The sequence below is a fragment of the Coturnix japonica genome, chromosome 1 (assembly GCF_001577835.2).
Source record: "Coturnix japonica isolate 7356 chromosome 1, Coturnix japonica 2.1, whole genome shotgun sequence".
NCBI lineage: Eukaryota > Metazoa > Chordata > Aves > Galliformes > Phasianidae > Coturnix > Coturnix japonica.
Window position 1 is genome coordinate 108,778,091 of NC_029516.1, and position 12,748 is coordinate 108,790,838.

General features: G+C 39.1%; 1 protein-coding gene across 1 annotated transcript in view; it reads left to right on the top strand.

The window, feature by feature from the left end:
- Positions 1-12,748, top strand: part of SCML2 (Scm polycomb group protein like 2) — a 65,888-nt gene that overhangs the window by 39,498 nt on the left and 13,642 nt on the right. Inside the window, exons 8-10 of the mRNA XM_032442346.1 lie at positions 5,131-5,381; positions 9,624-9,753; positions 11,548-11,756. Of these exons, the coding sequence (XP_032298237.1) occupies positions 5,131-5,381; positions 9,624-9,753; positions 11,548-11,756 (590 nt within the window). The remainder of the gene's footprint in view (positions 1-5,130; positions 5,382-9,623; positions 9,754-11,547; positions 11,757-12,748) is intronic.

Sequence of the window (12,748 nt, forward strand, 5' to 3'; positions counted from 1 at the left end):
GACATGCTTGAAAAAGGTTCCTTTGTTGTCTAACTGGTTGCCATCCACTCTAGTGGAGCTTTTCTTGTTTTCTCACTGAGATGTGAGCTGCAGCAAACTCCCTGTGAAGTCAGATGTTGCTTCCAAAGGTCGTATATTTTCTTTCTGCCCAAGTTGCAGGATACCTGTTTATCCAGGCCAATCTTCCTCCCTGCTTACTTGTCCTGTGGCGCAAATCAAGACCTCACATCAAGGCCTTGTGAATGCTAGCAGCATCAGTGGTTGTGTTACCTGGCTAGTGAATTGGATTGGGTGGATATTTTCTGAATCTGTGTTAGTATAAATAAGCTATATTAAGAATATCAGACAACAGGGGAGACCTGGGCTGTGCCTGAGGATGGAGGTGATGAAGCAAGAGTTCTGCAGTACTGTTAAGGGAAGTCAGAGGGAAAGAAACACTTTGCCTCAGTTCTATCTCATATTGCTTATTGTCCTCCATTTCGCCTTTCAGGACTGCAGAAGGCAAAGATTGTCCAGAGAAGATAGCAAAAAACACTTTTTTTTTTCTTCTATTTAAAATACTGGCAGAAATATAAATAATGGATAGAAACAGAGTGTATTACACATACTTTCATGCGACTCTCTTCTTCTTCAACTGAGATGTGAGCACATACATTATAGTAATGCTTAGCAGTAAGTTGTTTTGAAAACCTGCTAATCTTTTCCACCTCCTTTCTCAGTTTGTCAAAGCTATCACAATAAATACGCGGTGTATTAAAGAATGCTAATTTTATAGTTAAAATTCAGGGCTAGAATTCAAGTAGCTTTCCATTACTTCCGCCGTGGAATTCTCCCATGGATTTAGGCTAAGTTGCTAAATCTCTTTGCCTCAGTTTTATTAATCTGCAGATGAGAGTGGGCCAGGCTTTTGCATTCTCAGTAGAACGTTCTGCTTCATTCTCAGGCATGTGAACTATATTGTATTACAAACAAAATAACTCCTGTCTTGACAGAAATGATGATCTAAACTCTGAATTACTGTTTTTACTGTCCTAGTAGGCAGCTTCACGTGAGGTATAAATGCTGTTCTCACACATATAGGAAAAATGGGTTCCTACCTTCCTTCATGCAATTTTGCTTCAGTTTTCTTTCTTCTTTTCATGTAATTGCTGCTCTCTGACACTCACTGAACAGTAGATTTGAAATGTTAATATTACAAATTGGAAGATTTTTTTTTTTCCTTGGTGTGAGTTAAAGAGCTAGAGTGAAACTGTTGCTATGGATTATTTGAGGGAATTTAATAATTAGAATTGCATGAGAGCTGTCATCTGTTCCATCCCTTCTCAAGTGCTGGAGCTGTTCCGTAGCTTTGGATTTCACACTTGTCTTACATATCTGACTTATTCCATCCAAAGGACATGAAGGATAACATTATGGAGTCCAGTTTTGCAGTCCTGCATGTGCCTTGTGAGTTGTTTTTGTTGGTTGTTTTGTTTTGTTTTGTTTTTGCTTCTACAAGCAGGAATTGGCTCTAGTGTAAAATCTAATCCTTCATATCCATTTCATGGAAGTAAACTTGGTTGACTCCAGTGGATCTGCTTGTGCAAAACTGGACTGAATAGTGGTAATACATTTTAAGGTTATTGGTTTTGAGGTATTCTCTTAAATGCATAGGATACAAAGTTTATAGGCGCCGGATTCTCACAGGAATTGTTTTGGACAATAAAATGGTAATTTTGAAAGAGCAGTTACTGAAGTTTTGAGAGTTCTTTGAGTATTGCATGAGTGTACCCAACTATAGCCTTTGCTAGCTTGACAAAATAACAAGTACTCTTGTGGCCTTTGAAAACTGTGTTTAGTTGTTAATATTACTATGTTAAAAGATGTTTATGATCTCTGGTTATTGAGGACACCAGTATGGTTTCTGGATATAAATAAGAGACTTGGGAAAGAATGCCATGGGATGCATCAAACTCTTGAAACTTGAGCAGTTGATATTTTTGTAGAAGAGCAGCATGAAACAAATGCTTTATTTTGTTTGTGCAAATGAGAAGACTATTGTGATGCAAAGCAGTATCCTGAAAAGGCAAATGTGCTTTTTTTTTCTGTTGTAAATATCCCAGCTAAATAGTGCAGTAATTGCAAGCAGAGCTTGGCACTTTTTCTCTCTATTCTTTTCATTGATATATTTTAACAAGTTCTCATGAGACTATTAAAACATCTTAGTTTTTGGAACATGTGGTCTAGTGGGGATAACTTGGTCTGCAGATGCAGTGGGTTGGCAACTAGCTTTTGCATGTCTTTTCATTTCCCTCTAGATCCTCTGACCCAGCATAACCTTTGGTCTCCCTCTGAAGGCTGGGGTGAAGGAAGCATGAGCAGGTGACTGATGATCACTGTCAATACAGCCTGCAGACAATATGTGAATTACTTTAGCAGTCTCCCGCTGCCCCCCTCCTCTCTTAAATCAACAAATGCAAATAGCTGCCTCCTCATTTGCTGCTATCTCAGGGAGGCTGCCCAGGCAGCATGGGCTTTGTTGTAGTCCTGCGTGCTGAAAAAAGCAGCTTCAGCTTTAGTTAGAAGAAAAAAATATCAAATGGGACCTGACCCCCCCCCAATGGTTAACGCTGCTAATATTTGGTCCTTTGGCGTATGCAGGTAGGAAGATGCTGTGCTAAGAATACTTTCTGTGTGTATTTCAAGAGGGCGGCCTGAAGTGGTTAAACTGTTTGCATTGTTAGTCTTTGTCTGTAAATATCCTTCAGGAGGGGAGCAGGGATTGCTCAAAATATCAAAACTCATACCCGTGCTTGTAGGACCTGTTGACATTGTAATTATCTCTGTATTTAACATATGCTGTATTTACTATGAAGGAATAGAAATACATTTGCTAGATTTCAGCAGGGGCGCAAGGAATATGTGAACCAACAATTACAAGTTCGCTATAGTTTAACACCTAGTTGTGTAGCATGAATAAATAAAAACAACTGTATTTTGCATTCGTGTAAGCATAACGTGTAATATGTAGTATTGTGTAGTACAGCATGTAGTCGATACTGTTCTGCTTTTCCAGAAGTACTGGTTAATGCAGGTTGTCACTCGGCACATCAGAGACATGAGAGTAGTGTTTTGCTAACAGTTTAATAAAATTCTCTTCAGCTTATTTTAAGCCATCATTGCCTATGAAAATACGTTTTGGTATAGGAAAGTGATTATGTTCCACATTGAGAAGGTGTTCCTTCTAAGGTACCTAGGGGTGTAATGTCTGTATTTAATGTATTAGGATTGCAACCGGTCATAGTGAAAAAAAAAAAAATGGTTCTGAACTGCCATTTAGGAATATTAGATTAGAAATCGAATCAGACAAATCACAGTGTTTGTAAGCGGTCCTGCAGCTTCAAAAATGAATGTCAGTAGATCTTGTGTTTCATGAGAGTCTGCTTGGAGTGTGTAATTCATTCTTACTGCTATATTTTTTACTGTGAATACTTCATAACAATTAACTTGAATGAAAATTCAGAGCCAAAATAACAGTTGCAAAGGTAGGTACTGAACTGTTCAGGTGACTGTCACTCACACAGCTACGTGTTAAAACCATTGCTTAATCACTGAGTATATTCTCAAAATCTCATTTCAGATGTATCTTTGGGTTTTATTTGCTTACAAGAAAGTATCATTGCACTAATATTGTAGGGGAAGGATTACTTTAAATTCATGAAAACCCAAGAAACCAAGTACTTAGAAGCCCCCTGTGTTCCAGTTTTAGATCGCAGTACTCCTTTGGATCGGGCACTGGGGACTCACACAAAGCCCACTTGAACCCTAACTTGTAGTACTTCTGCATCATGTCACATTAAGCTCATAGTCCTTATAGTTAGTGTGGATCATGGAGTTTTTCCTGTATCAGCAAGCTGCAAAAAGCAAGTGGTAAAGACAGCATGGTACTAGAAAACCAACTAAGTTAAGTGCCAAGTCTGTATTTTCTCCTGTTCCTTTCCCATGCTTCTCATAACAAGGGTGGTTTACCATCACAAAAACTCCCATTTTAATCTTCTTCTTACCTCTCCTTCAGCTGCTTCTGCATCTGTCTGTCCATCATCGCTCAGTCCAAGAAACAGAATGTAGTTCTTTGTGGACCTGGTCATTGCTTTGTGTTTGCCATAAGTAGTGTGGTGCAGGACGTCTTCTCATTGAGGATATCTTCCATTTGACATCCTCCTGGTGTTTTAATCAGTCTGTTGTTAGAGGAATCATTACAGTAAAATCATCGTTAGTGCTTCAGTGAAGGGAGATGGGTGGAAATGGCAGAAGACTAAGGAGTTTTGTTCAATGAAATCTGATTACAATTTGCAGCTTCTCATCAGATTATAATGCAGACACATGTTGTATGTAGTGGATCAGATTTTTATTGGGATGGAAGAATCAACAGAGAACCACTCCAATGTTAAGATGAAATAAAAATGACATTTTATTTTTGCTTCCAAAATTAAAACATAATTAAAATATATATATATCAAATCTGTTCCAAGTGTGAAAATCTGAGTACAGTTATGTGAACTTTCTAAATTGACGTCTCAGACAGATGCTGATGAATGATACTTTGCCTGTCATCAATTTCTCCTCTTAATTGGATGACTTCTTCATTGCTCAGAATTGGTTTGTAGCTTGCTAGAAGTAGTTGGCATGTCTTGTAATTGTGAGAACTGTGCCGGGGGGAGAGTGGATGCATTATGGGCTGTATACCTTGTGAAGTATTATGATGGCCTTCTTGATGAATGGTACTTTATCTTGTGATCATGAAAATCATGGGAAGCATTCATAAGGTGAGTGAATTAATTCTTTTTTATTTTTATTTGAATGGTTTCTTTTCTTTTTTCTTTTTTTCTTTTTCTTCCCTCCCCCCCTCCTCCCCCCCCTTAGGAAGGTCCCTTTAAAATAATGGGCATAAAGAATTCTCTCTTTGGCTTTAATGAAAATACATAGTTTCATGCCAACCACTGGGGTTCAAAATATCCAAGTAATATTTATTTTACAATGTAAATTGTGCACTACACTTTTTTTTTTTTTAAGCCTTTATTAGAAAAGTTGCTTTCCATCGTTCATTTTGAGGTTTTCCCCCCCTTCCCTTTTGTTTTTGTTTTTCCTCAGTTTCCATTACAAAGAGCAGTGCAAAAATCCAATCTTCCCCTTCCAAAGTGACCCGGCGTTCAATGCAGTCTCCACAGAAATCTGCTCCAGTACCAGCGCAGCGGGGCAGGAAACCAGGTCGGGGCAAACCCCCTGGACAGTCTACAGTTCCCAAGAAGGGCAGGTCTCCTAAAAATATTCCCCTGACCAAAAGCACCTCTCATACTGAGAATCTTAAAACAAGGAAAAAAAGTTTAAAACCTGGAAAAAAGGTCAGTCCTTATCTACTACTTTACTTTATATTGCAAAAATTTTGTAGTGAGATTATTATTATTATTATTATTTTAATCCATTTTCTGGCTTCTCTTCAGCCTTCAGGGCTCTGCTGTGTTCAGAAGTTGATTACAACAAAACATTTAGAATAGTTATTATAGAATATCTCAGGATAAACTTCTGGGATTCTCTTATTCCAGTACAGGAGTCCTGATCTAGATTAAATTATGGATGTGTTGTTGGTATTGAAAAATACTGTTCTGGAGTAGCTGTTTCCAGTAACATCCCAAAAACTAGGGGGAAACCTTTAGGCTTTTTAGTCTGGGTTATTTTATTACTGTGGCATATGCATGCTTTTCATTTTTTTTCCTCTCATGTTGAACAACAAGAGCAAAAAGATTAGGAACAGTGAGGATTTTGGTGAGAAGTTTAGGCATTGTAAGCATGCAGCAGGATTTGACAAACTAATCTTTGGGATACTCCCTCATCCAGGAGATCTTGCATGAACCGAGACGCTTGTTTTCAGGTGATGCATTTCCTCAGGTGTGAGCCTGAAAGGCATCGTGCCTTGCTCCCTTCAGAGCTGAGCCTGAGATATGGATGGTGGTCAGCCATCCACACACACCCTGATTTTCAAATGTTGAAGTTTTGTTTTTCTTCTTTCCTCCAGTCTGGGTCACTGTGGGCTTGTAGGAAATTGCTTGTGGTGCACAGGAGGGGATGAAGTAATGGCATGAGTATGACTTTGCCCTTTAGTATTGGTCAGTGTGAAGCACTAGTGAAGTGTGGTATTAGAGCACACCTAAGAGGCTTTAGGATGAAAAGAGGTGATTATTTTGGTTGCAATGGTGGCTGCAGGGTAAGGAACAGTCTTCTGCTGCCTGTCCATCCCAGTTGGGCATGCAGACCAGTAGGCTGCTGGGGCAGGTGGGCTCCAGCTTTAACTCCTGCTTGTCTGAAACCACAGGGAGGTGCAGGTTACAGAGGTGAAAGCTGCTCCCACACAGACTGAGATCATAGGTTGGCTGTTTTCCATAAGGCTTAGGGGCTTTAAAGGAGATCATTTGAACACATTTTCTTATCTTAAGGAGATACTCGGCTATGGCAGGATGTGCATTTTGTGTGAGGGTTTTGTGCTCCTCTGTCTCTTGTGAAAAAGGCTGGAAGATAGTTGCAGGCATCTCACCTTTAGAAGAGGCTTCTGGGCTTTAAATGCTGGGTGGTGGGAAATGTCCTCTCAAGAGCACTGCACTTGGCACCTGGTCTGTGTGAGGTATGGGGCTTTGCTTGGGATTGGGGGTTACTTTGGGTAGTTCTTGTGATCAGGAAGGGAATCTAAGCTACCTTCACATGCATTTGATTTCCTCTGTAGGACCAGTCATTTGCATTAGACTTTGTAGTATCTTGAGTTTGAGGCACCTATCTAACGTGGCATGTTACTACTGTAACTTTTGCACTGAGAACTTTACAACTGGCCTCCTTTAGAGAAGCCATGGAAAGCTGTTATTGCTATGTGGTATGTGGTAAGTATGTGGTAAGGTTGCCAAGATATTACACATATCTGCACTCTTCTTTGCAGTGATGTACCTAATACTGTAAGGGTGAAGAGAGGAGAAATTGCTTAGTGGGAGTTCTGTGCATACTGGGTATGTATGATATAGAGTGACACACAGCATGCACACAAATATAGTGTTAGTGATATGCACTTAGATATTTGAATGCAGTTGTTTGATTGTTTTAAGAGAAACAACAACAACAAAAAAGCCTTTTTAGCCTGTGTGGTTGTCTTCCAGATGTGAACTGGGTTTGTGCTACTTCAAAACCTGTGTGTTTAGGGAGATCAGTCTGGTGCTTGATGAGATAGAGATTTGTTTGACTTCTTAAATCTCACAGTAAAGAGGCAGGCTGGGACTCCTTGCCTTTTTAAGCTTGTTACTCTGCAGTGTTTATCACTGTGCAGGTATTAATTTTTATTATACAGCTAGGAATGTTAAGCTGTTGTCATTTTCTCCCTTGCTTAAATGTTTCCTAAGCTTCTCCACAAGGATAAAAAGCATGTCAAGTCTTATTCCCCATTCGTACCCCCCAGTGTGCGCTGCTTTTTTTTTCTTTTTACTCTTGTCATATTGAAAAAATCTCTTTAAATTTATTCCATCACCTTTGAAAGTACGCTTTGCAGAGCAATGCAAAGAATTCCTTCCAGACCAACTGCTTAATATGCATTTCTCAAGAAGGGGCCTTGGTCTGACTGTAGGTTGCAGCCCTAAATGTGACTCTACAAAAGCAGTGTCAGTGAAGGGTGGTGAGGTGCCAGCCTGTGTGCTGAGTTCTGTGCACACATGTTACTGCTGTGCCCTCCCAGCTGGCAAGACCAGCAGGTAAAGGTGGGCAGGGGCAAATATGGTGAGCCCAGCTGGGAGCACAGCCTGCTTCCTGACATAACCTGGCTGTTGGATTGCTGTGTGCTGCTTGTCGCTTTGGGATTACAAAGTGAGAACCTCAGCTGAGCAAGCATAACATTGCTGTATTCCTAAAATATGCTCTTCCCTTGTTCTGGAGGAGAAGGTAAGAAATGGCTGGCTAGCCTCACCACACTTATGTGTTCATGTGAAGGGTAGACAGTTCTTCTGACTTACAGCGTAGTGTTTACATTTTGTTTTCATGCTACATTTCTCCCGTTCCCTCCTTTTTCCTCTCAACTCAACTGCTGGCCTTTTGCAGCATGACAACAGACAACTGGTCCCCTGGAGAGTCCCTTCAGCAGAAAGGCTTCAGGAATGCCAGGCTTCAGATCAAAAGCTCTAACTTCCTAACTGCATTGTTGTTCTCTGTGTTAAGGATGGAGACCTTTCTGTTTCCCAGTGTTAAGATGCATAGGCAGTCTTTGACAAGTAATACATCACTGCTTCAGAGTTTGACCCTTTCCACCTCAACTCATTCACAGCAGTGCCAAACCTTGGCAGTCTCTCTCTTATGTTTGTGGTGATCCCACCCAGTGCTGTGTTGTCAAATAATTTCTCTTTCCAAACCTACTTTCTTGGAACTGTAAAGAGCATAGAAATTTTCTTTACCGTGTGACAGACTTTAGGAAAGAACTACAGTTCTTAGTAGGTGTTGTGGAGAAGTTAAGCTCTACTGCTCTTTGGAAGATGTATATTTTGATTGCTTACTAAGTGATTTGTTAATGTATTATTTAGTAAATATCCTTCTTATCCGTCCATTACACTTCTAAATTGAAGCTTTCCCTGACAACTTGGCAGATTTTTCTCTTCACTGTAGATCAGTGTGAGTTATAAACTCTTTTCACATGAAAAGACCACTTTGACCACATTGGCTAATCTCTTCTATTCCTATTTTTTTGTTGTTGTTCAGGGTAGAAAATGAGGATGTAATAATATGTTCTTGTGCAAGAATAAATGGTGAAGGAGGAGGTGAAGAATGTTTTGCCAATTAATTGCTTCTTTTATTTCCTTTTTTTTTTTTTTCCCCACAACACATCACTAGTTCCTTTTCAGCATACGCCTCTTTTTTAAACCCCAGCCCAAACTAAACTGCAACATTTCTTTTTCTCAGCTGGGAGATAAGACAGTGACTGATTTCTGCATCTTTGCGCTACAAAATCTGTCAGTCTGGTATATGATAGGCTGCAAATAAGGTTGGCTTGGGAAAGAAAAGAGTTTTTCAATTTCAAGTGACTGAATTATAACAGTAACTATTTGTTTATTTGATACCTTGCATAGAGCACCGCTTCCTGAAAGCGTTTATGTAAGAATTTAAACCTTGTTTGTAACAAGCTCAGGGAAAATCTAAATGCTCTGTGAAGCTGGCAGTTAAATTTGAGTCAGAATCGATATGACAATGTATATACAGCCCAAATAATGTATTGGAATTGTGATAAACACAGGTGATGGGAAGAGTGTGTGCAGGAAAGTAATCCAAACACCTCTTCTGTGATTCCTAAAATTTGGAAGGGTCATGAATTGATTGTATATAGCTCATGGCTCTCCTGATCCTTTTCAACTACAAGTGTGTTCTTTTCAAAGTCATTTGTCTTCCACTACGTTGCTGTAAATGCAGGCAGTTTCTGACCATCCTTTCCCAGACTTCATCATCTCCATGTAGTACTTCTGTAATAAGGAACTACACACTCTCAGTAGTATGATAAATGATAGCAGAAAGGTTTTGCATGCTACTTAAAAAACATTAAATACTTCGACTTTGTTGTTTTTTTCTCAAAACAGAAAAAAGTCTTACCAGAGCAACTGACTCCTGAACCACCTCTTTCTTCTCCTGATGGGGACAGTGGCACTACGCAGATACTTAAAGATGGAATTAGTTTGTCTGGTGCAACTGCAGCAGTTATATCCACAGGTAAGGGAAAAAAATTAATGACGTTTTTAGTGTGAAATGACTTCCATTTCAAGAAAATTAGTAGTGTCTTCATATGGAAATGTGCTGCATACTTACTCCTGTAAATCATTACTCACCTACCATGGTTTTTGGGTTTGGTTTTTTTTTCTGTAAAGATGTGTGCAGGTGCCAGTATTACTTTGTAGAGCTGGTATTTTGATGCCTGCATTATAACAAGTGCTGAGGCACAGAGACTTTGTGCAGACACATCTGCTAAACCTGGCAGTTTTGCTTAGTCTGAAGGAGGAAACTGTACAATTGTTTCATATCTGTCGCATTCCCTGATGTATGAAATGGGATTAGATGTAGCTAAAAGCTCATATGAAATTCTGCTTTCATGCACACTTGACTTTAATAACACAAAATGGGGATTTTGTCTCTCTTCAGTGTTCTATTAAAAAAGCAAGTCCATTTAAACCAAGTAGAAGCAATCGAGGGAAACACCTCCCTTCTTTTAAAACAAGAAAACTTAAGAGGAAATGTAACCAAATATATCTTAAAAAGTGTTGACAAAATTAAAATAAGCTACTTAATGAGCTAACCTGTTGAAGGGCTTGTAACTCTGTAATGAAACAATTTGTAGCTTGTCAATTGAAATCTCAGATCTTTCTAAAAGGAGCCCATACATTATGTTAATTCTGTTTGGGATACTTTTGACATTTAAAAACTGTTTTTACAATAGAAGTTGTCAGGCTCTTCTCCATCCCAACTTCAATGATGGATGAGGGGAAAATACCTATGTGTTTCCTAGGAAAATAAACCTTTCAGGAGTCAGCTGTTATTGAGGTCAGACAGAAGATGTCATGAAAGCTCTTTTTGGCGATTTGTATCTTTGTTTATTCATGCAAAGAAGCTTCCTCCAATTTACAGACATCAGAGACTAAGCAGGTAGGCGTGAAGGTACCAAATCATTGAAGCTCTTCATAGAAATGCTTCATTTAAAAAATCTATGTATTTAACCAATCCAAAATGGAACTGTAGCTGAGAAAATGCAGCAGTCTTTTGTATTATGTATCACTTAGATTATCTGCTTAATCACCACAAATTTAAGCTATACTAATGTCTTGGGTGTGTTCCTGGTCATGTGCTAGTCAAGACCAAAAAGAAGAAAGAAAACCCCTTCAGTTACAGCTTTTCCCCATATTTTCTGCCTTCTTGTTTCTTTTGAAGGACAGTTTTTCATTGTCTCTGTAAAAAATGTTTTCAATAGTCCTATTTGATTGCTTTCATGATAAGCTTTAAACCACTTTGCACAGTTTCCAGGTAAGTATTGCTCTTTTGTTTAGCAGTGCAAGCCAAGCTGTAGTGTGGAGATTGTACATGCGTGGTTGCTGAAGATAACAGGTATACTGCCCATTATGCATACACATTGTTAATGCTGTGTGGGTGCTTCAGAATGGGCATCCATAGCAGGAATATGCCATAGGGTTCTGATTGTTGTACCTTCTCAAATATGAGAAAAAAGAGGGCGGTAACACAGTAAGGACAGCATTTTAGAATAGATTTTTGGTAGTTCAGAGCATGTACCAGTAGTTCTTGCTTCACTGGGACTAGTGTGTGAATAGAGATGAGTTGAAAGAAGAGCACAGGCTGTGTAGGCTTTGTACATTAGCAAGGTATGGAAAGGCTTTAGAGGTTAGGGGAGTGAATTTGAGACTTAAGAAACAATGCAATTCTAGCACGTGAAACGTGTCTATTCTGTGTGCGTCAGCTGTGAAGAAAGCAGAAGTATAAGTATGGCTTGTTCTTTTTCAGTGTGTGTTTATGTCAACAAGCATGGAAATTCTGGGCCTCACCTGGATAAGAAGAAGGTTCAGCAGCTTCCAGATCACTTTGGACCAGGTCCCGTCAACGTGGTACTTCAGCAGGCTGTACAAGCTTGTGTGGATTGTGCCTATCAATCCAAAACAGTCTTTGGATTTCTGAAATCTGGCCATCATGGAGGGGAAATGATAACTGGTATGTGAAGGTGGCTTTTAATCTTTTTGTTTCTTCACTTGTTTGTGAACCTAGGGTAGGGAGGAAGAACTGAAGTAACTGCAGTGAGGTTCTAGCACTTTTGTAACTCCTTAAGCATAGTCAAAAATGTATGCTTGTGGACTCCTTTACTATGACAGTCCTGGTGGATTATAATTTATATCAGTCCAGGATTTTCTGAGCAATTCTTAAATCAGAACCTAGCAATAGCAAAGTTGAATTACATGTATACAGTGCAGTTAGGTTCTTATTACTAAGTATAGCTTGTGCACCTCAACAGCTGCAGCTGTGCATTTGTCAAGTAAGCTCAGTACGAGAGGAGTATCACCTTTATTAATTCAAGTTATTCTCATAATCTTATCCTTACAAAATATTTGCATTCTTAATGCCTTAACCAAGTGAGTGAAAGTTTCCAGCTAATCTGTTTAGCTTCCAGGCAAGTAATTCCACGTGTTAAATTCGCTGCTTCCTCCTTTTCCCCATTCCCCAGTCTCTTAGGTCAGTGTTCATTCTCCTGTGTCCTCTATTAAGGAATAGGTTTATTTCTTCTACATATTAATGCCATGTCTACATATAAATTATCCTTACATCTCAAACTGAATAGCTGCTGCATGACATTTTTTTTTCCCCTTCTAGACTAGGAATTACTCTATATGGCAGTTAGCACATCAATTCATAATTCTATCACTGGCAGTAAAAAGACTTGATGTTACTTTAATCTCCTTATATTAACACCAGGTGTGAAAGATGATTAGTGGAATACAGGTTTAATTAAATCCTTGTAAAAGATGTTGCTATCTTGCAGTATCTAAAACACAGCATCCTGACCTGCACATGGCAGAATTTCAGTAGTCCTTGCTTATGTGTCCGCACGAGTTTGTTCACAAGATAGACACTTCTTTTATTATACTGATAATGCCTTGCTGTGCCACATTCCAACAAGTCACTTTTTTTTTCTAACAAAATACACTGAGATGTG